General features: G+C 38.8%; 1 protein-coding gene across 5 annotated transcripts in view; it reads left to right on the top strand.

Moving 5' to 3' along the window:
* The window catches only part of Acyp2 (acylphosphatase 2), a 169,531-nt gene that overhangs the window by 123,034 nt on the left and 21,108 nt on the right, over positions 1–25,389 (top strand). The window contains exons 5-6 of one of the 5 annotated variants that reach the window (XR_010057399.1): positions 1,132–1,280; positions 2,731–15,041. Coding sequence is in view for 1 of the 2 variants with exons in the window: in XM_063273441.1 (XP_063129511.1) it covers positions 1,132–1,221 (90 nt within the window). In the remaining variant the exon portion in view is untranslated. 5 annotated transcript variants of the gene reach the window in all.

The following is a 25,389-nucleotide window of genomic DNA, read 5'->3' as shown; positions in this document are numbered from 1 at the left end:
AGAGTTAAAGGAAATAGGTCACTAGGGGCTTGCTTTGGCAAGAACTAATCTAAATCACTTGTTTTGATGTTTTGTTTGTTTTTGTTAGATGTTAGCCAGTTATTCTAGAAATTACTGGGATATAATTTCTGTTTTAAAAACAGAGAAATATAATTTTAATTACATAGAAAGGTAATTGATACGTCTATAATCTTTCCACCTAAAAATTATTAATCATTAGGGATAAATTGTTGAAACAAAGCACAATTTTCCTATACTGTGACATAGTTCCAGTTACAAAAGGAATTTAATGAAAAATTTAAACATAAAATTAGAATTCTGAGACCTCTTTTCTTTAAAAAAAAAGTATATAAAAAGCCCCTAAATAGTTACAATTGTTCTCTTTCTACAAAATAACACTAGTGTTTAAATGATGTTAAAAACTTTTTCAGTTTCATGAGGTCCCATTGATCTATTCTTTTTTTATTTATTTATTTACTTTTACATTCCAGATTTAATTCCCCTCCCAATCCACCCTCCAACTGTTCCACATCCCATACCTCCTCCCTCTCCACCCTCTGCCTCCACACCCTTCCCCCAGTCTCCACAAGGATGTCCCCATCCCCCAACTCCACCAGTCCTCTAAACTTCCTGGGGCCTCCAGTCTCTTGAGGATTAGGTACATCTTTTCTGACTGAACCCAGACCTGGCAGTCCTCTGCTATATATGTGTTGGGGACCACATATCAGCTGGTATATGCTGCCTAGTTGGTGATCCAATGTCTGAGAGATCTCAGGGCTCCAGGTTAATTGAGACTGCTGGTCCTCCTACACGGTTTCCCTCCTCCTCAGCTTCCTCCCACTTTTCTCTAATTCAACAAAGGGGTCAGCAGCGTCTGTTCATTGCTTGGGTGCACATACAGCTCCTGGTTGGGTCTTTTGGACGGCAGTCATGATAGGTCCCTTTTTGTGAGTGCCCTATAGCCTGAGTAATGGTCTGGAAATCAATTTGGAGGTTCCTCAGAAAATTGGAAATAGACCTACTTACAGATCCAGAAATACCACTCTTGGGAATATACCCAAAAGATGCCCCACCATGCCATAAGGACACATGTTCCACTATGTTCATAGTGGCCTTATTTGTAATAACCAGAACCTGGAAACAACCCAGATGTCCCACGACAGAAGAATGGATACGGAAAATGTGGTTCATTTACACAATGGAATACTACTCAGCTATTAAAAATGAGGACATCCTGAGTTTTGCAGGCAAATGGATGGAACTAGAAAATATCATCCTGGGTGAGTTAACTCAGACCCAAAAGGACATGCACGGTATGCTCTCACTAATTAGTGGGCATTAGCTGGAAGCAGGAGATTGCAAGGACCCTGCAGAATATACCAGAGACCTGGGAAGTGAGAGACTCTCAGGACAATTTGAGTCCTGAGAAATGCTCCACAGTGGGGAAAGGGAACTTGTTGAGCCCACCTCCAGCAGAAAGACAGGGCATCAAGTGAGGGATGGGGTTGCTATTAGACAGTCAAAACTCTGACCTATTCTTCCTATGAGGAAGAAATGTAGGGATGGAAAAGGAGAACAGCTTGAGGAAAACAAGGTCCAGCAACAGGCCCAAAGTGGGATCCAGCTCAAGTGGAGGCCCCATGACCTAACACCAATTCTTGATCTTAGAGCCTGAGCCATTGGAGTTCTGTTTAGGAAATTTCTCCCCATGCCAATGAATTCAGAGCACTTTCCTACTTTCTCTTCTATTAGATTCTGTGTATCTGATTTTATGTTGAGGTCCTTAATCCACTTGGACTTGAGCTTTGTGCAAGGTGAAAAATATGGATCTATTTTCATTTTTCTACATACCAACTGTCAGAAAAGCACCATTTATTGAAGATGCTTTCTTTTTTCTATTGTATATTTTTGTCTTCTCTGGCAAAGATCAAATACCCATAAGTGTGTGTTATTTTTCCTTTGTCTTCAATTCTATTCCATTGATCAGCCTGTCTATCTCTGCACCAATACCATGCAGTTTTTACTACTATTGCTCTGTACTGTAGTCTGAGGTCAGGGATGGCGATTCCCCCAGAAGTTCTTTTATTGTTAACTTTTTGGCTAACCCGAATTTTAGTTTTTCCACATGAAATTGAGAATTGTTCTTTCCATGTCTTTGAATAATTGTGTTGGAATTTTGATGGGGATTGCTTTGAAACTGTAGATTGCTTTTGGTAGGATGTTTTTACTATGCTAATTCTACCAATCCATGAACATAGGAGATCTCTCCATTTTCTGAAGTCTTCTTCGATTTCTTTCTTGAGAGACTTGAAGTTCTAGTCATACAGATCTTTCATTTGTTTGGTTAGAGTTATCCCAAGATATTCTATATTATTTGTGACTATTGTGGAGTGTGTTGTTTATCTAATTTCTTTCTTAACCTGTTTATCATTTATATAATTTTATATACAGCCACCTTGCTGAAATTGTTTATCAACTGTAGAAGTTCTCTGGTAGAATTTTGGGGGTTCCCTTATACAAACTATCATATCATCTGCAAATGGTGATACCTTTATTTCTTCTTTTCCAATTTGTATTCCCATTATCTCCTTAAAAAACATTACAACAGCATTTTTAAATACTTTTCTCATCTCTAAAGATGCTCCTTAAAAAAGAGGTAGCATGGGCAAAAAAGGTTTTAAAATTTCCAGAAGATTCAAATATTTATTTGGTTTTTCCATCGTCTCCTAGATGAAGGTAACCAATGTACTTCTGGACCTGGCTTCTCACAAGGAATTAGGGGATTATACCTGTGTTTGGGTTGGATATCCAGCATTTGGAGAGAGAGAGTAGAGAATAGTTCCCTACACTCCTTCCTTCATGGCATAAGGCAGTTTCTAAGTAAGTATTTTCCTTAATGTCATGACTATAGATCATATGCTAAATGTATTTCATATATATATGCACATATATATATATACATATATATATATATATATATATATATATATATATATATATATATATATACACACACACACACACACTGCTGTAGCTGTCTTCAGACACACCAGAAGAGGGCATCAGATCTCATTACAGATGGTTGTGAGCCACCATGTGGTTTCTGGGATTTGAACTCAGGTCCTCTCAAAGAGCAGTCAGTGCTTTTAACCGCTGAGCCGTCTCTCCAGCCCACTAAATGTGATTCTGGGTGTTTTATACTGTCTCCCACCCCTCCAGGCTGGGGATGAACACAGTTTCATGCATGCCCATATACTTTTGGTCATCCGCAGTCGTGACTTATTTAATTATTGTAATAATTAGTGTACTTTATGTCAGAATTCTCATAGGTCTAAACTAACATTAAATCATAATTTTTTGTTAATGTGAACCTTTATTATTTTAAAATAATAACAGTGAAAATTGATAAACTTTGCAAATCTATTTGTATATACCAAATAAATTTTTTTCTTTTAACTTTTTATTAGATATATTTCTTTATTTACATTTCAAACGTTATTCCCCTTCCCAGTTTCCTGTTCATAAGTCTCCATTCCTTCTCCTCCCCCTCCCCCATACAGTTATTCCGCCTATACCTGTATTATTGCCCCCCATATCCCCCTGCACTGGGGGTCCAACCTTAGCAGTACCAAGGGCTTTTCCTTCCCCTGATGCCCCAACAAGGCTATTCTCTGCTACATATGCAGTTGGAACCCTGGGTCAGTCCATGTATAGTCTTTTGGTAATGGTTTAGTCTCTGGAAGCTCTGGTTGGTTGGCATTGTTGTTTTTATCGGGTTGCAAGCTCCTTCAATTCTTTCAATACTTCCTCTAATTCACACCAAGGGGGTCCTATTCTCAGTTCGGTGTTTTGCTCCTAGCATTGACCTCTGTATTGGACATGCTTTGGATGTGTCTCTCAGGAGAGATCTATATCCGGTCCCTTTCAGCATGCATTTTCTAGCTTCATCAATCTTATCTAGTTTTGGTGCCTGTATATATATGGACAACATGTGGGTCAGGCTCTGAATGGCCATTCCTTGAGTCGCTGCTCTAAACTTTGCTTCCATATCCCCTCCTATGAATATTTTCCCCCCTTAAGAAGGAGTGAGAGCATCCGCATTTTGGTCATCCTTCTTCTTGAGCTTCCTGTGGTGTGTGGATAGCATCTTGGGTAATTCAAACTTTTTGGCTAATATCCATTTATCAATGAGCTCATACCAAGTGTGTTTTTCTGTGATTGTATAACCTCACTCAGCATGTTATTTTCTAGTTCATACCATTTGCCTATGAAATTCATGAAGTCATTGTTTTTGATAGCTGAGTAATATTCCATTGTGTAGATGTACCACATTTTCTGTATCCATTCCTCTGTTGAAGGGCATCTTGGTTCTTTCCAGCTTCTGGCTACTATAAATAAGACTGCTATGAACATAGTGGAGCATGTGTCTTTGTTGTATGTTGGAGCATCTTTTGGGTAATGCCCAAGAGATGTATAGCTGGGTCCTCAGGTAGTACACTGTCCAATTTTCTGAGGAACCTCCAGACTGATTTCTAGAGTGGTTTTACCAGTTTGCAATCCCACCAATAGTGGAGGTGTGTTCCTCTTTCTCCACATCCTTGCCAGCATCTGCTGTCTCCTGAGTTTTTTATCTTAGCCATTCTGACTAGTGTGAGGTGGAATCTCAGAGTTGTTTTGATTTGCATTTCCCTGATAACTAAGGATGTTGAACATTTCTTTAGGTGCTTTTTGGCCATTCGATAATCCTCAGCTGAGAATATTTTGTTTAGCTCTGTACCCCATTTTTAATAGGATTATTTGGCTCCCTGGAATCTAACTTCTTGAGTTCTTTGTATATTTTGGATACTAGCCCTCTATCAGATGTAGGATTGGTAAAGATCTTTTCCCAATCTGTTGGTTGCCATTTTGTCCTAATAACAGTGTCTTTTGCTTTACAAAAACTTTGCAGTTTTATGAGGTCCCATTTGTTGATTCTTGATCTTAGAGCATGAGCCATTGGTGTTTTGTTCAGGAAATTTTCCCCAGTGCCCATGTGTTCGAGATTCTTCCCCACTTTTTCTTCTATTAGGTTGAGTATATCTGGTTTGATGTGGAAGTCCTTGAACCACTTGGATTTAAGCTTTGTACATGGTGATAAGAACGGATCAATTTGCATTCTTCTACATGCTGACTTCCAGTTGAACCAGTACTATTTGTTGAAAATGCTATCTTTCTTCGATTGGATGGTTTTAGCTCCTTTGTCAAAGATCAAGTGACTATAGGCATGTGGGTTCGTTTCTGGGCCTTCAATTCTGTTCCACTGATCTATCTGCCTATCTCTGTACCAACCATACAATTTTTATGACTATTGTGCTGTAATACTGCTTGAAGTCAGGGATGATAATTACCCCAGAAGTTCTTTTATTGTTGATTATAGTTTTCGCTATCCTGGGTTTTTTGTTGTTCCAAATGAATTTGCAAGTTGTTCTTTCTATCTCTATAAAGAATTGAGTGGGAATATTCATGGGGATTGCATTGAATCTGTAATGGCCATCTTTATTATATTAATCCTGCCAATCCACGAGCATGGAAGATCTTCCCATCTTCTGAGATTTTCCTCAATTTCTTTCCTCAGAGACTTAAAGTTCTTGTCATACAGATCTTTGACTTACTTGGTTAAAGTCACACCAAGGTATTTTATATTATTTGGGACTATTGTGAAGGATGTCATTTCCTTAATTTCCTTCTCAGTCTGTTTATCCTTTGAGTAGAGGAAGGCTACTGATTTGTTGGACAATTTGCTGAAGTTGTTTATCAGGTTAAGTAGTTCTCTGTTGGAACCTTTGAGGTCCCTTAAGTACACTATCATATCATCTGCAAATAGTGATATTTTGATTTCTTCCCTTCTGATTTGTATCTCTTTGATCTCCTTTTACTGTCTGAGTGTTCTGGCTAGGACTTTGAATGCTATATTGAATAAGTAAGGAGAGAGTGGGCAGCCTTGTCTAGTCCCTGATGTAGAGGGATTTCTTCAAGTTTCTCTCCATTTAGTTTGATGTTAGCTACTGGTTTGTTGTATATTGCTTTTAGTATGTTTAGATATTGGCCTTAAATTCCTGTTCTTTCCAGGACTTTTATCATGAAGGGGTGTTGAATTTTGTCAAATGCTTTCTCAGCATCTAATGAAATGATCATGCGGTTCTTATCTTTGAGTTTGTTTACATACTGGATTACATTGATGGATTTTGTATATTAAACCATCCCTGCATCCCTAGGATGAAGCCTACTTGATCATGATGGATGATCTTTTTGATGTATTCTTGGATTCGGTTTGCAAGAATTTTATTGAGTATTTTTGCGTCGATATTCATAAGGGAAATTGGTCTGAAGTTCTCTTTCTTTGTTGGGTCTTTGTGTGGTTTAGGTATAAGTGGAATTGTGGCTTCATAGAAGGAATTTGGTAGTGCTCCATCTGTTTCTATTTTGTAGAATAGTTTGGACAGTATTGGAATGAGGTCTTCTATGAAGGTCTGATAGAATTCTGTACTGTACCCATCTAGACCTGTGCTCTTTTTGGTTGGGAGACTTTTAATAACTGCTTCTATTTCTTTAGGAGTTATGGGGTTAATTAGATGGTTCATTTGTTCCTAATTTAACTTTGGTACCTGGTATCTGGCTAGAAAATTGTCCATTTCCTCCAGATTTTCCAGTTTTGGTGAATGTAGGCTTTTGTAGTAGGATCTGATCGTTTTTTTAATTTCTTCAGATTCTGTTGTTGTGTCTCCTTTTTCATTTCTGATTTTGCTAATTTGGATACACTCTCTGTGCCCTCTGGTTAGTCTGGCTAAGGGTTTATCTATCTTGTTGATTTTCTCAAAGAACTAGCTTTTGGTTTTGTTGATTCTTTGTATAGTTCTTTTTGTTTCTACTTGGTTGATTTCAGCCCTGAGTTTGACTATTTCCTGCCTTCTACTCCTCTTGGGTTTCTTTCTTTCTTTCTTTTTTGTTCTAAAGCTTTAAGGTGTGCTGGCAAGCTGCTGACATATGCTCTCTCCTGTTTCTTTTGCAGAGCTATGAGTTTTCCTCTTAGTACCACTTTTATTGTGTCCCATAAGTTTGGGAATGTTGTATCTTCATTTTCATTAAATACTAAGAAGTGTTTAATTTCTTTCTTTATTTCTTCTTTGACCAGGTTGTCATTGAGTAGAGCATTGTTCAATTTCCATGTATATGTGGGCTTTCTGTCATTATTGTTGTTATTGAAGACCAGACTTCGTGCATGGAGGTCTGATAGGATGCATTGGATTATTTCTATCTTCCTATATCTTTTGAGGACTGTTTTGTGATGGATTATATGGTGAATTTTGGAGAAGGTTCCATGAGGTGCTAAGAAGAAGGTATATCCTTTTGTTTTAGGATGGAATGTTCTATAAATATCTATTAAATCCATTTGGTTCATAACTTCTGTTACTCTCTCTATGTCTCTGTTTAATTTCTGTTTCCATGATCTGTCCAGTGATGAGAGTGGGGTGTAGAAATCTCCTACTATTATCATGTGAGGTGCAATGTGTGCTTTGAGCTTTAGTAAGGTTTCTTTTATGAACGTAGGTGGCCTTGCATTTGGAGCATAGATATTTAGGATTGAAAGTTCATCTTGTTGGATTTTTCCTTTGATGAATATGAAGTGTCCTTCCTTATCTTTTTTGATGACTTTTGGTTGAAAGTAAATTTTATTTGATATTAGAATGGCAACTCCATCATGTTTCTTCAGGTCATTTGCTTAGAAAGTTGTTTTCCAGCCATTTACTCTGAGATAGTGTCTGTCTTTGTCTCTGAGGTGTGTTTCCTGCATGCAGCAAAATGCTGGGTCCTCTTTACATATCCATTCTGTTATTCTATGTCTTTTTATTGGGGAATTGAGTCCGTGGATGTTGAGAGATATTAAGGAATAGTGATTGTTGCTTCCTGTTATTTTCATTGTTAGAGGTGGAATTATGTTTGTTTGTCTCTCTTTTGGTTTTCTTGCAAGGAAGTTATATTTTTGCTTTCTGTATGGTGTAGTTTCTCTCCTTGTGTTGGAGTTTTCCATCTATTATCCTTTGTAGGGCTAGATTTGTAGGAAGATATTGTGTAAGTTTTGTTTTGTCATGGAATATCTTGATTTCTCCCTCTATGTTAATTGAAAGTTTTGCTAGATACAGTAACTTGGGCTTGCATTTGTGTTCTCTTAGGGTCTGTATGACATCTGTCCAGGATCTTCTGGCTTTCATAGTCTCTGGTGAGAAGTCTGGTATAATTCTTATAGGTCTGCCTTTGTATGTCACTTGACCTTTTTCTCTTACTACTTTTCATATTCTTTCTTACTTTTGTGCATTTGGTGTTTTAACTATTATGAGATGGTAGGAATTTCTCTTTTGGTCCAATCTGTTTGGAGTTCTGTAGGCTTCTTGTATGTTTATGGGCATCTCTTTCTTTTGGTTAGAGAAATTTTCTTCTATAATTTTGTTGAAGATATTTACTGGCCCTTTAAGTTGGGAGTCTTCACTTTCTTCTAGACCTATTATTCTTAGGTTTAATCTTCTCATTGTGTCCTGGATTTCCTGTATGTTTTGGGCTAGGAGCTTTTTGTGTTTTACATTATCTTTGACAGTTGTGTTGATGTTTTCTATGGTATCTTCTGTCCCTGAGATTCTCTCTTCTATCTCTTGTATTCTGTTGGTAAAGCTTGTATCTACTGCTCCTTGTCTTTTCCTTTGGTTTTCTATATCCAGGGTTGTCTCCCTTTGTGATTTCTTTATTGTTTCTATTTCCATTTTCAATTCCTTCACCTGTTTGGTTGTATTTTCCTGTAATTCTTTCAGGGTTTTTTGTGTTTCCTCTCTAAGGGCTTCTATGTGTTTACTTGTGTTTTCTGCATTTCTCTAGGGGAGTTCTTTATGTCTTTCTTAAAGTCCTCCATCATTATCAAAAATGTGATTTTAAATCTAAATCTTGCTTTTCTGGTGTGTTTGGATATGCAGTATTTACTTTGGTGGGAGAACTGGGCTCTGATGATGCCAAGTAGTCTTGGTTTCTGTTGCTTAAGTTCCTGTGCTTGCTTCTAGCCATTGGGTTGTCTCTGTTGTTTGCTTGTCTTGATGTTTCTGAGAGTGACTTGACTCTACTGTAGGCCCCTGTGTCAGCACTCCTGTAGAACTGTTTTCCTGTTTTCTTTCAGCCTTTCCTGAGAACAGGTGCTCTGAATTCAGGTGTGTTGGCACTTCTGGCGACTTTCTTCCAGCTCTAGGCGTGGGCAGGAATCAAAGGTTCCTGCCCCTGATTGCTCGTGTAGGTCCTTGCCCCCAGCAGACACAGTTGGCACTATGCAATTCTCTCTTGGGTCTGGACTGTGGGTAGAGGGTTGTCTCCTCTGACTTCTCAGGAATATCCACACTTCTGCGGGTCCAGCTCTCTGTCCCACAGGATTTGAGTGCAGGGAGCTGTCTGGCTGGTTCAGTTCGGTCCTGGGCACAGACCAGAACCACTGGTACTGGCAGCTGTCTGTTCCGATATCTCTGTGTCCAGAGGCACTGTGCAGTTTCCCCTTGGACCAGGGATGTGGGCCAAGGTGTGCAGAGGTGGCAGTCTGTCCTGCAACCTCAGGATGTCTGCACTCCTGGGTGGTCCGCCCTCTTCTCCATTGCAAATAAATTCTTAAAGAAATATTTTATAAATGTTATATGTAGGTTATCTCCCTATTTAGGTAGATGTTTTATATATATATATATATAGTGTTTAATATCCATATATATATATGAGTTTTTTTGCCTGCATGTACATATGTGTACCACACCCATGCCTGATGCCCACAGAAGTTAGAAGAGTATGTTGAGTCCCCCGAGACAGGAATTGTGAAGGGTGGTAAGCAACCATGTTGGTGCTGCAAACCAAACCTGAGTTCTTTGCAGGAGCAACTAGCGCTCTTCACTGCTGTGCCATCTGTCCAACCCCTATTTTGCTGATTTAAAAAGAATTTGTTCTTATCCTTCTTATTGTATTATTTAGCTGGTGGTTAATATGATAAAGACCTTAATTATATTAAATTCACAATAATACAATCACTTTCACATAAGCTAATAAATTTAATAGGTGCCATAGGATTTCTAGACACAGAATACTGCAAGTAATCATATTTTAATCTCGTCTTTTTATGGCTGTGGTCCTTGTTTGTGAACTGGAAAGAATACTAGGCTGGAGAGTCAGGAAGTTTGCATGCAACTGTCAGTCCCTTACCTGAGGAGGTCATCTGTGAAACATCTCTTCTTAACCTGTGAGTGAGCTGCCATCCTGGGCACTCCATATAAGACACTGTGGTCAAGACTTATAACAAGCCTATGAAGTACATAGACATGCCCTATTTTGTTATGCTTTTGTGAACTAGAGGTTTGTCAACCCTTCCTCTAATAAACCATGACCACCGTTTCCCCAGTGACATGTTTTGTGTGCAAAGGATTTTGTATCTGAGCATCAAATGTTGGATTTGTTTTTACATTTATACTTCCATATATGTGAACATATATGCACATGCAACAGTGCATGTGTGGAGATCAGAGGACAACTTATAAGATTGGATTCTCTCTTTGAACCATGTGTGTACCTGATCCTCAGTCATCAGGGTTGATGGTAAGTGCCCTCACCCACTGAAACATCCAAGCAACCCTAGTGAAACATTGTGATAATCCAAAAAATGCTTCAGTCTTTTAAATTATTGTTACATCCGTTATGGTGATCAGTGGTCAGTGATTCTTAATGTTGTTGTATTGAAATGATTAAATATCAAGGTTGGGGAAACAGATATTAACGGGTGTTGCCTGCCCACGGTAGGCCTGAAGGAGCAAAAAGAAATGGGATAGTACCGTGTCTATGTATGGCTGTGGCTCTAGACTTCTGTGACCTGGTAGACTTATTATTTCCTAGAAACTAGATTGACCTTGGATTTTGCTGGAGGCTGTTGGGGACTAGGAAATGATTGAGGAGCTAGGCCAGCTCACCTGCATTCTTATTCTGGGAGCATCAGTCACTTCCTTTCTTAGTCTCAGTAAATCTAAGAGAAGACAGTCCTGAGAGCAGTCTGCTTTCTCCCTGTCCTTGCCATCAAACAGTGCTAGCTCTTTGATGTCTCAGTGGTTAAGTAATGTGTCCAAAATTATCTAAACACTGAATAGTGAACAAAGGGTTTGCCCTAGATAGCAGGTGGAGTCTACATTCTGGTTATGTCATGCCTCTGACATGGTTTACCTGGGCCACTTCACCTTCCTAATCTGCATGTATAAAAGAGTTCAATAACATAATCTAATTTTTACAGACTGATTCTTATGCTAAATGTGCATTCTAAATATCTTAAAGATTGCAAATTGCTTACAACTGCCATACTTTCTTTATCTTGACTTGTTCCTATTGCCATCTCCTGGGACCCTAGAGTGTTCTTCTGTTACACACACACACAAAAAAAAATCCAAAGGAAGATACACAGTGCCTAGGAGATACACACTTTACCTCAGACATCATTACTTGATATCACTAAATCTTTACGTATGAATACTCCTGAGCATATACCAACCGTCTGTTTCATCCCTAGCCAATGGAAGCAGAGAAGGAAGAGATGTATCACCAATAGTTACAGAAGTTATTTTAGGAACTAAAATCAAGAATTTACAGCACACACAAATATTTAGTTTTATCTCTTGAGCTTTATAAAGATCAAGATCATACTGAGACCATAAAATCTTTATTCTCTAAACTAGAAGGAAAGTCCAGGGTATTTAAACATTTCTTGTTGAAAATGAACTAACCTTAGGATATCATTTTTTTTCCCACTGAATTCCTGCACCAATGGATGGACAGTGGGTAGAGCAATAAAGAGCCAGTCTGTTTCGTATAAGCCACTTTAGATGTGGGAAGAGACAACATGACAAAGGCCAGGAGCAGTGTCTAACGTCGGCATGAAGGAGGAGGATGGCATCACAAGTCCAGTTTGTGCTTTATTGGGATGGTGCTTTCAGGGTAATGTGACAAACTGAAATACTCAGAGAAACCTGGCAATGTTAAAAAAAGAAAAAAGGTATTGGCGTTACTCGCTAAAATTTGTTCATCACATTCTAATGAGTTAAACACTCTTATCTAAGCACAGGAAAAGAAAAATATGTTAATTAAATCTGAGTAATAAGTTATTTATAATGTGGACCCATTTTATATTTTTAATGTTATTTTATGGTACCAAAGACAGTACAGGGCTCAGCTTTTTTTAAAAAAAAAATAACACCATGGCAACCTGAACTGAAATGGTCTAGAATTCTCTAAACCATATTAAAGGCCCCTAATATTATTTTAAAATTCTCTGTAAGATAGGAAATGAAGAAGAAAACAAAACCTCCTGACCTAAATAACTTGATTTTATTAAGCACTTTAATCAAATGTGCTTTGACTTTGACTTTGAAATGATCCAGCTCTCCTAGATAACTTTAATGTAGCCATTCGCCCTATGTTCAATAAGGTAAGGCTTTTTGTAACTGAAGGACTTACTTAAGAGGTGGGAGCAAGAGAATCAGAAACTTAAGTTGGCCTTACCCTGTCTCAGAATCAAGAAACAAAAGATTCAGACTACTGGATTTCATAATACAAACATGGTTTCCCCAGAACAGTGGAAACTGACATAGATAAGCCTCAGCAGCTATTAACTTTGAAAAGGGAACACTGCCACTCGACATTTAGTTTCCAATATTAAGTCAAGAGAAACATTTTTTTCAAGTTTCCCTAAAAGTATAGAATATTTTTAGAGTGGCAAATTCTGTGTTTTATTTCAGCTCACTTAGGGCTGTGCTAGAAGAGAATCTGATAGCTGTCAGAGTATGGATGGGCTCAGTGTTAAACATCGTCCTTCCTAAGAAATACCAAACACAGCAATGATGAAGCAGATTTATAGAGTCCAACGCACTAAATGAATTCCATGTACATGAATTTGAGTGCCAGCACATACTGTTTGGTAACGAATATCCAAGCCCTGCTTGGCTTGCCTAATAGAACATTTGATAAGAGCAAGTTAGTTCTGAGAGTATACTTTTTCATTAATTAGCACTTAGTCAGCAAAATGCAAAAGTATCCTTAGGTCTACATATTACAGTAGTTTAGAAAACAATTGCTATATTGCTTATTATACATCTTATATTTACATTTATACAGCATACTGTAAAAAAAAAAAAAAGCTGAAACTTCAATGACTTACACGATTTTCCTTCCCATCCTTGCGTAGAGATGTTCCTTTAAAGAGGTCACAAACATGCTCCAGCCATACTCCTTGTTTTCAAATGTCTAATTTATCCTCTACAGGAATCCTAAGTTTTCATCCCAATATACAAGTCTGCCTACAAAACTGCCTTCCCTAAGGATGAGCCCCTGGTTGACACTCCCAAGGGAATGCATGCTTTGTCATTGCAGCACTATAATCATTTGTTTCTCCCACCAGACTAGAGTTCACTGGGGACAGCCAGTCTTCCTGATAGCGTTGTTTGCCTAGCACACAGTACGGAATAGATATTTAATAACTGTTATTGAATAGTTTACATTTGACACATTTTTTGTGGCTGTTTTAGGATGAATTCTAACCTCAATAAGGATGATGTAAAATTGTAATTCATGGTTTTTCCTTCATTTCCTTTTTTAATGGATATTTCTTTATTTACTTTCAAATGTTATTCACTTTCATAGTTTCCTGTCCATAAGCCCCCTATCTCCTTCCCCTCCCCTTCTTCTTCTTCTGGGGAAGATGTTCACCTCCCCATACACCCTCCTTCACTACCCCCCCAACATTCACTTACACTGGAGGTCCAACCTTGGGAGGACCAAGGGCCTCTACTTACATTGGTGCCCAAAAAGGCCATCCTCTGCTACATATGCCATTGAAGCCATGAGTCAGTCCATAGCCTTTGGGTAGTGGTTTAGTCCCTGGAAGCTCAGTCCACTGCAGATGCTGGCAAGGAAGTGACATTGTTGGTCTTATTTAGTTGAAAGCCCCTTCAGCTCTTTCAATCCTTTCTCTAATTCCTCCAATGAGGATCCTGTACTCAGTTCAGTGGTTTGCTGCTAGCATTGGCCTCTGTATTTGACATGATCTCGTTGTGTCTCTCAGGAGAGATCTATATCCGGTTCCTGTCAGCATGCACTTCTTAGCTTCATCAATCTTACCTAGTTTTGGTGACTGTATATATATGGACTGGATCCCTTGTTGGACAGGTTCTGAATGGCCATTCCTTCAGGCTCTATTCTAAACTTTGCCTCTATATTCCTTCCTATGGATATTTTTGTTCCCCCTTTTAAGTAGGAGTGAAACATCCACACAGGGGTGATCATTCTTTTGGAGCTTCAAGTGGTCTGTTGATTGCATCTTGGATAATTTGAGCTTTTGGGCTAATATCCATTTATCAGTGAGTGCATACCTTGTGGGTTTTCCTGTGATTGGGTTACCTCACTCAGGATGATATTTTCTAGGTCAATACATTTGCCTGAGAATTTCATGAAGTCATTGTTTTTGACAGCTGAGTAGTACTCCATTGTGTAGATGTACCACATTTTCTGTATCCATTCCTTTGTTGAAGGGCATCTGGGTCCTTTCCAGCTTCTGGCTATTATAAATAATGCTGCTATGAACATAGTGAAGCATGTGTCTTTATTGTATGTTGGAGCATCTTTTAGGGTGTATGCCCAAGAGAGGTATAGCTGTGTCCTCAGGTAGTGAAATGTCCAATTTTCTGAGGAAACTCCAGACTGATACCAAAGTGGTAGTTCCAGTTTGCAATCCCACCAACAGTGGAGGAGTGTTCTTTTTTTTTTCCACTTCCTTGCCAGCATCTGCAGTGGCCTGAGTTTTTTATCTTAGCCATTCTGACTGGTGTGAGGTAGAATCTCAGGGTGGTTTGGATTTGCATTTCCATGATGATTAAGGATGTTGAACATTTCTTTAGGTACTTCTCAGCCATTCGATATTCCTCAGCTGAGAATTCTTGGTTTAGCTCTGTACCCCATTTTTATAGGGTTATTTGGCTATCTGGAGACTAACTCCTTAAGTTCTTTGTATATTTTGGATATTAGCCCTATATCAGATGTAAGATTGGTAAAGATCTTTTCCCAATCTGTTGGTTGCCATTTTGTCCTAATGTCAGTGTCCTTTGTCTTATAGAAGCTTTGCAGTTTTATAAGGTCCCATTTGTCAATTCTTGATCTTAGAGCATAAGCCATTGGTGTTCTCTTCAGGAAATTTTCCCCAGTGCCCATGTATTGGAGACTCTTCCCTACTTTTTCTTCTTTTAGTTTGAGTGTATCTGGTTTGATGTTGAGGTTCTTGATCCACTTGGACTTAGGCTTAGACAGGGTGATAAGAATGAATTGATTTGCATTCTTCTACATGCTGATCTCCAGTTGAAACAGCACCATTTGTTGGAAAGGCTTTCTTTTTTCCATTGGATGGTTTTAGTTTCTTTGTCGAAGATCAAGTGACCATAGGTGTATGTGTTCATTTCTAGGTCTAAAATACTATTCCAATGATCTACCTGCCTGTCTCTGTACCGATACCATATAGTTTATATCACTATTGTTCTGTAATACAGCTTGAGATCAGGGATAGTGATTCCCCTAGAAATTCTTTTATTTTTGATACTGTTTTTCATTATCCTGGCTTTTTTGTTATTCCAAATGAATTTGCAAATTAGTCTTTCTATCTCTGTGAAGAATAGAGTTGAAATTTTGATGGGGACTTCATTGAATCTGTAGATTGCTTTTGGCAAGATGGCCATTTTTACTATATTAATTTTGCCAATCAATGAGCATGGGAGGACTTTCCATCTTCTGAGAACTTCTTCAATTTCTTTCTTCAGAGACTTGAAGTTCTTGTCATACAGATCCTTCACTTGCTTAGTTAAAGTCACAGCAAAGTATTTTATATTATTTGGGACTATTGTAAAGGGTGTCATTTCCTTAATTTCTTTCTCATTCTGTTTATCATTTGACTAGAGGAAGGCGACTGATTTGTTTGAGTTAATGTTATACCAGCCACTTGGCTGAAGTTGTTTATCAGGCTTAGTAGTGCTATGGTGGAACTTTTGGGGTCACTTAAGTATATTATCATATGCAAATAGTGATATTTTGACTTCTTCCTTTCAAATTTGTATCCCTTTGACCTTTTGTTTTCTGATTGCTCTGGCTAGGACTTCGAGTACTATATTGAATAAGTAGGGAAAGAGTGGGCAGCCTTGTCTAGTCCCTGATTTTAGTGGAAATGCTTCAAGTTTCTCTTCAAGTTTGATGTTAGCTACTGGTTTACTGTATATTGCTTTTGTGTATGGGCCTTGAATTTCTGATCTTTCCAGGACTTTTATCATGAAGGGGTGTTGAATTTTGTCAAATGCCTTCTCAACATCTAATGAAATGATCATGAGGTTTTTAATCTTTGAATTTGTTTATATGTCAATTACACTGATGGATTTCCACATGTTAAACCATCCCTGCATCCCTGGAATGAAGCCTACTTGATCATGATGGATGATTGTTTTGATGTGTTCTTGGATTCGGTTTGCAAGAATTTTATTGTGTAATTTTGTGTCAATATTCATAAGGGAAATTGGTCTGAAGTTCTCTTTCTTTGTTGTATCTTTGTGTGGCTCAGGTATAATAGTAATTATGGATTCATAGAAGGAATTTGGTAGTGCTCTGTCTGTTTCTATTTTATGGAATAGTTTGGGCAGTATTGGTATGAGGTCTTCTATGAAGGGCTGATAAAATTTGTCACTAAATCCATCTGGTCCTGGGCTCTTTTTGGTTGGGAGACTTTTAATAACTGCTTCTGTTTCTTTAGGAGTTATGGGGTTCTTTAGATAGTTTATCTGTCCCTGATTTAACTTTGGTACCTGGCATTTGTCTAGAAAAGTATCCATTTCCTCCAGATTTTCCAGTTTTGTTGAATATAGGCTTTTGTACTAGGATCTGATGGTTTTTTTTAATTTCCTCAGATTCTGTTGTTATGTCTCCCTTTTCATTTCTGATTTTGTTAATTTGGATACACTCTCTGTGCCCTATGGTTAGTCTAGCTAAGGGTTTATCTATTTTTTATTTTCTCAAAGAACCAGCTCCAGGTCTTGTTGATTCTTTGTATAGTCCCTTTTCTTTCTACTTGGTTGATTTCAGCCCTGAGTTTGATTATTTCCTGCCTTCGATTCCTCTTGGGTGTATTTGCTTCTTTTTGTTCTAGAGCTTTTAAGTGTGCTGTCAAGCTGCTAATGTATGCTCTCTCCTGTTTCTTTTTGCAGGAACTCAGAGCTATGAGTTTTCCTTTTAGCACTGCTTTAATTGTGTCCCATAAGTTTTGGTATGTTGTACCTTCATTTTCATTAAATTCTAAGAAGTCTTCAGATTTTTTTCTTTATTTCTTCCTTGACAAAATTATCAGAGTAGGGTGTTGTTCAACTTCCATGAATATGTGGGCATTCAGCCATTTTTGTTGTTATGGAAGTCCAGACTTAGTCTGTGGTGATCTGATAGGATGCATGGGACTATTTCTATCTTCCTGTATCTGTTGTGGCCCGTTTTGTGACTGATTACATGGTCAATTTTGGAGAGGCTACCATGAGATGCTGAGAAGAAGGTATATCCTTTTGTTTTAGGATGGAATGTTCTATAAATATCTGTTAAATCCATTTGGTTCATAACTTCTGTTAATCTCTCTATGTCTCTGTTTAATTTCTGTTTCCATGATCTGTCCATTGATGAGAGTGGGGTGTTGAAATCTCCTACTATTATCATGTGAGGTGCAATGTGTGCTTTGAGCTTTAGTAAGGTTTCTTTTATGAATGTAGGTGTCCTTGCATTTAGAACATAGATATTTAGGATTGAGAGCTCATCTTGGTGGATTTTTCCTTTGATGAATGAGAAGTGTCCTTTTCTTGATGACTTTTAGTTGAAAGTCGATTATCCAGCTTGTTTCTTGGAACCATTTGCTTGGAAAGTTGTTATCCAACCATTTACTCTCAGGTAGTGTCTGTCTTTGTCTCAGAGGTGTGTTTCCTCTATGCAGCAAAATGCTGGGTCCTTTTTAAGTGTCCAGTCTGTTAGTCTGTGTCTTTAGATTGGGAAATCTAATTCATTGATGTTAAGAGATATTAAGATATAGTGATTGTTTCTTCCTGTTATTTTCATATTTAGAAGTGAAATTATGTTTGTGTCTCTCTATTCTTTGGTTTTGTTGCAAGGAGATTACTTTCTTGCTTTTTCTAGGGTGTAGTTTCCCTCCTTGTGTTGGAGTTTTCCATCTATTAGGGCTGTATTTGTAGGAAGATATTGCATAAAATTGGTTCTGTCATGGAATATCTTGGTTTCTCCATCTATGTTAATTGAGAGTTTTGCTGGATATCGTTAGCCTGGGCTGGCATTTGTGTTCTCTTAGGGTCTGTATGACATCTGCCCAGGATCTTCTGGCTTTCACAATCTCTGGTGAGAAGCCTGTTGTAATTCTGATAGGTCTGCCTTTATATGTTACTTGGCTTTTTTCCCTTACTGCTTTTAATATTCTTTCTTTTTTTGTGCATTTGATGTTTTGACTATGATGTGACAGGAGGAATTTCTCTTCTGGTCCAATCTATTTGGAGTTCTGTAGGCTCCTTGTATGTTTATGGGCCTCTCTTTCTTTAAGTTAGGTAAGTTTTATTCTATAATTTTGTTGAAGATATTTACTGTCCCTTTAAGTTGGGACTCTACACTCTCTTCTATACCTATTATCCTTAGGTTGTTTTTATCACTGTGTCCTAGATTTCCTGGATGTTTTGGGCTAGGAGCTTTTTGTGTTTTACCTTATCTTTGATGGTTGTGTCAAATTTATCTATGGTATCTTCTGTCTCTGAGATTCTCTCTCTTCTATCTCTTGTATTCTGTTGGTGATGCTTGCATCTATGACTCCTGATCTCTTCCCTAGGTTTTCCATGTCCTGGGTTGTCTCCCTTTGTGATTTCATTATTGTTTCTAGTTCCATTTTTAGATCCTGGATGGTTTTGTTCAATTCCTTCACCTGGTTGTTTGTGTTTTCCTGTAATTCTTTAAGGGATTTTTGTGTTTCCTCTGTAAGGGCTTCTGCTTGTTTACTTGTGTTGTCCTGTATTTTTTTAAGGGAGTTATTTATGTCCTTCTTATAGCCCTCCATCACCATTATAAAATGTGATTTTAAATCTAAATCTTGCTTTTCCATTGTGTTTGGATATGCAGTATTTGTTTTGGTGGGAGAGCTGGGCTCTGATGATGCCAAGCAGTCTTGGTTTCTGTTGCTTAGGTTCCTGAGCTTGCCTCTTGCCATCAGGTTTTCTTTGGTGTTACCTGGTCTTGCTGTCTCTTGACACTGACTTGACCCTCTTGTAGGCCTGTGTGTCAGCACTCCTGTAGACCTGTTTTCATTCAGCTCTACTCTCTGGTGTATAGGTGCTCTTGCCAACTGGCTCATCTCAGTACAGGCAGAAACCTGAAGGGTCCTGCTCCTGACTGCTCCTAAGTCCCTTTGTCTAGAGGGCATGGATGGCATTAGGTGATTTCCTCTTGGGTCAGGAATGTGGGCAGAAATTAGTTGTCTCCCCTGATTTCTCAGGAATGTCTGCACTTCTGAGGGTCTAGTTCTCTCCCTCATGGGATTTGGGTGCAGGGAATGGTTTGACTGGTTTTATTCAGTTCTGGGCACAGGCAGGAACCAGCCAGTTCCTGCCACTGACTGCTTTTATATTCCTGTGTCCAGAGGCACTGTGCGGTTTCCACTTGGACCAGGGATGTGGGCAGAAGTGGCAGTCTGTCCTGAGGTCTCAAGATTGTCCACACTTCTGGGAGTTCAACTCTCTCCCAGAGATTAAGTGTGTTTTTAATGTTTCGTGTAGAAATTTTTAATGAAATTAATTTTTGTTTCTTTTTATGTTTATTTTTATTTCTTTACCAAAATCACATTGCTCTAACAATGACACCGTAGCAACAGAATAAGTATTTTCATTATGTATACATTTCTTACCTGTTTGATAAGGATTATACATTTTGTGAAAAGAATTTTTAGGGAAGGAAAATCACAATGATCTTGCATGAATGACTTCCTAGCACCTTCAGGTCATCTTTGAATTATGGATAACAAAACAGTGTTGGTGAATATCAAATGACCAGGGAAAGGGCTTTTGTCTAATGCTATATGTAATATAATGCTATGTATTATCATTATCATCATCATCATCATCATCATCATCATTATATTGTGTGTGCATGTGTGTGTGTGTGTATTTGTGTTCATATGTGCATGAGTATGTGTGTGGCCATGAATTTGTATGTGTATGTGTCTGTCACCAACCATCAGCCCCATTGGAGTTTCTGTAACATTCTCTGTAATTCTTTGTCGTAGATGGTGGATATTTAGCCATCAGATACAGTAAGTGCCATACATTCATTACTTTGGCAGCAGCAAATCAGCCATCTATGGCCTTTGAAAATAAGCTTAGGCTACTGACTTTCCAGGGTCAGTGTGAAAGTGTGAAAGTGTGAAAGGACCTTGCTCTGTAATTGCTTATATGTTCTTGATAATGTGCCTCCTTGACATTAATATTCATATTCTAAGACAGACTCTGTCTTGTTTTTAGATTATGATGTCATTACTTGATAACAACATTGAAAGAATGAGTCAATGTCTTCCTCAGGTCTATAGATCTCATGCCTGATTGGGTATTCTAGGTCCTATACCATCCACATGCAGAAAGAAACCCTGAGTATGGATTCAAGTCTGATTTTTTATCACATGAAACAAAAGCTTTTAAAAATACTCTTTGAAAGCTAAAAAGAACTTTTGCCCATGGTATTCCTCTATAAAATAAAACAAGTTAATGGGCATAGCTGTTCTCTCAACGGTTGCTGGAGGCCTTGGGACCTTACTAATGACCCTCATCTAAGCCTGTGAAACAAGGTGATTCATTGCAGTTGGTTCATTTATGAGGAAAACAGCTCCTCCCATTTTCCTTCATTTCTTGTGAGTGAGTTTATGCAAACCAGAAATAAACACAATGAGTAGCTTTACTTGGTGTCCAGAGCGAATCTCATAACATGGCGAGGGGATCAAGTTCATTCTGCAGCCCAGCTACAGGCATGCTGCCATCTTCTAACAGCATGTGACTGTTAATGTGTATTTTCCTTAGTACCTCAACAGATAAGACAAACACCCACTCATGTATTTACTGTATCAATTTAGGGTTTTCAAGCCTTTTACAGACAAGATCTTTTTTCAATATTTTACATGAAACTTCATGCTTTATGGTACAGTGTTTTTCTTTGAAACAAGAGAATGGAGTGTGTGTGTGTGTGTGTGTGTGTGTGTGTGTGTGTGTGTGTGTGTGTAGAATACCAATCTACCACAGGCTTCACTGCCCTCTGATTAAAATTCAAGCACCTCAGGAGCATTTCAAGAGCTGGAAACTCAGTTTGAAAACTGACCTATTAGCCTACCATTGAGCAAAGCTACAGAGAATAGAGTCTATGGAGAAATCATACATAGAAACAGCACCAGCAACACTGCTTCCCCTGTAATTCAAGTGAGTATTGCCTGCAGAAAGTAGGAATGTGAGTTCCTAGGATGATATGAAAACTGCTATCTAACTATTACCCTTGACTGAAAAAAGGAGGCAAAATTAAAGCTCTAGAAAGCCAACATCATCAATAATTCATAGCAGTTCTCTTTCCTGGGACTCAAGTGTAATTATCCTTTCAGATATCACTGCAGGACTGATATAAAACATAACCCAAAATGAGGAAGCAGACAGTAAGAAAAGACAGCAAATGAATTAGAAGCTAATGTGGTGCTTGCCAATCGCAAGCTTTTAAGCTAGGATTAATGATGGAAAGGCAGTGCATGACATTTTTTGCCATTCTTTCTTCTCAAACAGGCTCTTTATTTAGTTATATGTGAACAAATACTTCATTATAAAAATAAATGATTAAATGGTGTTTTGATAATGTGCCTAAAAACTTGTCTGTGGATTATCCAGGAGACCCCAGATCATGCATAACTAACCTGAGAGTAGAGTCTTCATCTTTACAAAGATGGTACCACTACTGTCATCACAAAGATCCTGGAAAGGCTGAAGAGAGTGCTTGGTTGTGAATCACCTAACGCACCGTCTAGGTCACATAGTAGGCTCTTAATAAGTGTTACTGCAGTCAAGTGTCCTCTGCCTTTTCTCATTTAGAAAGCTTTGGGATCCCCAGAGTTACATACTTCTAGGGAAATTCTACTCCCAAGGCCTCTTAATCTTGGCAGAAGTGCTTCTCAGCTGTAGTGTAGAGAATCCCATCAATCAACATCTTCAAATTAGTAAATCTGGGAAAGTATTCTAGGCATGAGCTATGACCAGTGTTCTGAGAAACTGCCACCAGTCAAATGGCCTAGGAATGGAGAAGATTGTCATGTGGAACCATGACTACAACCTCCAGCTCTTTTGGCAAGGTGATAGATATGCCTTCACTTTTGTTTTATTCAATAGTAAGAATGTTCTAGCATAGTAGCAATAGAAGTAGACTTTGTGATCTAATGCTTGGTTGTAGGGAATTTCTAGAACTTCCCTGAAACAAACCCTACAGGGAGCAAGGGGGCTGCCATTGAATTTCACAGATCACATGGGCATAACAGCAATCTTCTACCACAACTGTTAGCTTCAGAACCATGATGTCTTAGCATTACTGCCCCTAGTACATGTAACTCAGGTCAAAGTTCAAATTTCATGTAAATATCACAGACTGTAAAAGCATAAATTATATTTGAAATCTTAAATCCAAGGCAAGTCAGGGAAATATAGCTCCTAACTTTGTTGGGTCTGAAATAAAAGAACAGCAGGAGTTTGAACTGGAAATTGACCAGGTTAACATACCATGCTACTGTTGTTCAATAAAATCATATGCTATGGGATTCAGAAATAGTAGATAACTTTGTTTGTTACTAGTGTACAATTCTGGTCTATGGTTTTGCTGTAACCACCTCCTCATATCTGAAGGAAAACCAACACTGTTGAGTCAACAGAACAGAAACAGAAACACACAGATAAAGGAACTTCCAAATACTACCGGGACCAAGTACAATATAGACTGAACAATGATTTGGGAAGCTTACTTAGCAAGACAGCATCACTGATGTGGTTGAAGTGGAGACCAGGTTAGAACTGTTTTAGGGGTAAGGATGGAGGAAGAAATGGAGACAGCAAGAACAGATAAAGCTCTTGAGCTGTCTGACTATAGAAGAGGAGAGACTAGAGAAGAGGAGACGGAACAGCTTCACAGAGCTTCAGGATTCTGCTGATGGCCAGTTCAGCCAGCCTAGATTTTTAATTCAATACCTTTGGATATTTCTGAACATCCTGTCCCAGAAGTGTACTGAGGAAGAACTGTATTAAGGACACACTGTTCAGTATGTTCTCTGTCCCAGATATGTTAAGATCTATTCCTACAGGAAGCCAAATGAAAAATGAGTTGGCCAGACAATCTTGTATTTTCACCCTTTACCCTGGCTTTTCCATTTCCCTCAAAAATGCTCTTAAGCAAATTGAAGCTAATGCCATTAGCAGATGGAGGACTATTAGCCAGTTTAGAGCCAAATGCCAGCCCACCCATAGCAGTCCTATTGTAAGCATGTTTATGGCCTTCTTCCTGGCTCTATTTTATGCTCCTCTCTTATTTTCATTCTTAAGTGTTAACTCTCTTGTTAGCAGTTTAATATGTTCTTACAAATAATTTTAAAATATGTAGGGAACAAAACATGGTATAATAAATATAAAAAACTGTGATCCTTTTCCCTTTTCTAATACTAATTCTGTAACATTCTAAATGGGAACTACAAGACAAGGGTTATCTATAGATTTGTGGTCTACAACCAACTTTGCTGGGGACCCTTTTCCACTAAAGGAAGGAACACAATGTCTTTCCACCATAAAAACATCTTGTTCATGGCCATGAATTCTTGGACTGAGATATGGTTACCTCAGATCTAGCAAGGCTGGAGACAGACTGGACTGACTCTGAGGGCTGTGCCTGTCTGCAAGCAGATGCATTCCCCTGGCAGCCAATCACTTTGAAAACAGTTTGTAGACAAATGAATCAAAATAGTTCAGGTGCCTTTGTGTACAAAGCCATCTCACTGGCCCTTTACTTAGAATCTCATGTCCTAACAAATAGTTTGTATAAAATCATTATGTGCATACTTACTTTTTTATTTTCATTCATTCAGCCCCAATGGTGTAATATATCAGGCTAAATATGTCATATTCTGCCCAAAATGTGTCATATTCAGCTCTAAATGCATTTGAATGAAATAGTGAAAACACAATTTAAGCCAACATTGAGGCAAATATCTAGATAACATATGCTTCATTTCCAGGGAAACTTGGGTCTCTGGGGTAGAAATTATAAATAAAAATATTAAAAATTCCCCGGCCCACAGCAGCTCTCTGCTCCCAGACCCGGTGAGAGAGAGACCCAACCGCCTGGTCAGGTGGGCACTCCTGAGGCTGCAGAGCGGAAGAGACCACCAACACTGCTCACCCCTGCCCACATCCCTGGCCCAAGAGGAAACTGTATAAGGCCTCTGGGCTCCCGTGGGGAAGCGGCAGGACCCCTGCCAGAGACACCGCCGGACCCTGAAGGAAACAGACCGGATAAACAGTTCTCTGCACCCAAATCCCGTGGGAGGGAGAGCTAAACCTTCAGAGAGGCAGACAAGCCTGGGAAACCAGAAGAGACTGCTCCCTGCACACACATCTCGGACGCCAGAGGAAAAAGCCAAAGACCATCTGGAACCCTGGTGCACTGAAGCTCCCGGAAGGGGCGACACAGGTCTTCCTGGTTGCTGCCGCTGCAGAGAGCCCCTGGGCAGCACCCCACGAGCAAACCTGAGCCTCGGGACCACAGGTAAGACCAAATTTTCTGCTGCAAGAAAGCTGCCTGGTGAACTCAAGACACAGGCCCACAGGAACAGCTGAAGACCTGTAGAGAGGAAAAACTACACGCCCGAAAGCAGAACACTCTGTCCCCATAACTGACTGAAAGAGAGGAAAACAGGTCTACAGCACTCCTGACACACAGGCTTATAGGACAGTCTAGCCACTGTCAGAAATAGCAGAACAAAGTAACACTAGAGATAATCTGATGGCGAGAGGCAAGCGCAGGAACCCAAGCAACAGAAACCAAGACTACATGCCATCATCGGAGCCCAATTCTCCCACCAAAACAAACATGGAATATCCAAACACACCAGAAAAGCAAGATCTAGTTTCAAAATCATATTTGATCATGATGCTGGAGGACTTCAAGAAAGACATGAACACACTTAGGGAAGCACAGGAA

Source organism: Rattus norvegicus, chromosome 14 (assembly GCF_036323735.1).
Source record: "Rattus norvegicus strain BN/NHsdMcwi chromosome 14, GRCr8, whole genome shotgun sequence".
Taxonomy (NCBI): domain Eukaryota; kingdom Metazoa; phylum Chordata; class Mammalia; order Rodentia; family Muridae; genus Rattus; species Rattus norvegicus.
The sequence above is the reverse complement of the archived record's forward strand: the minus strand, read 5'-3'. Positions and strand labels throughout refer to the sequence as shown.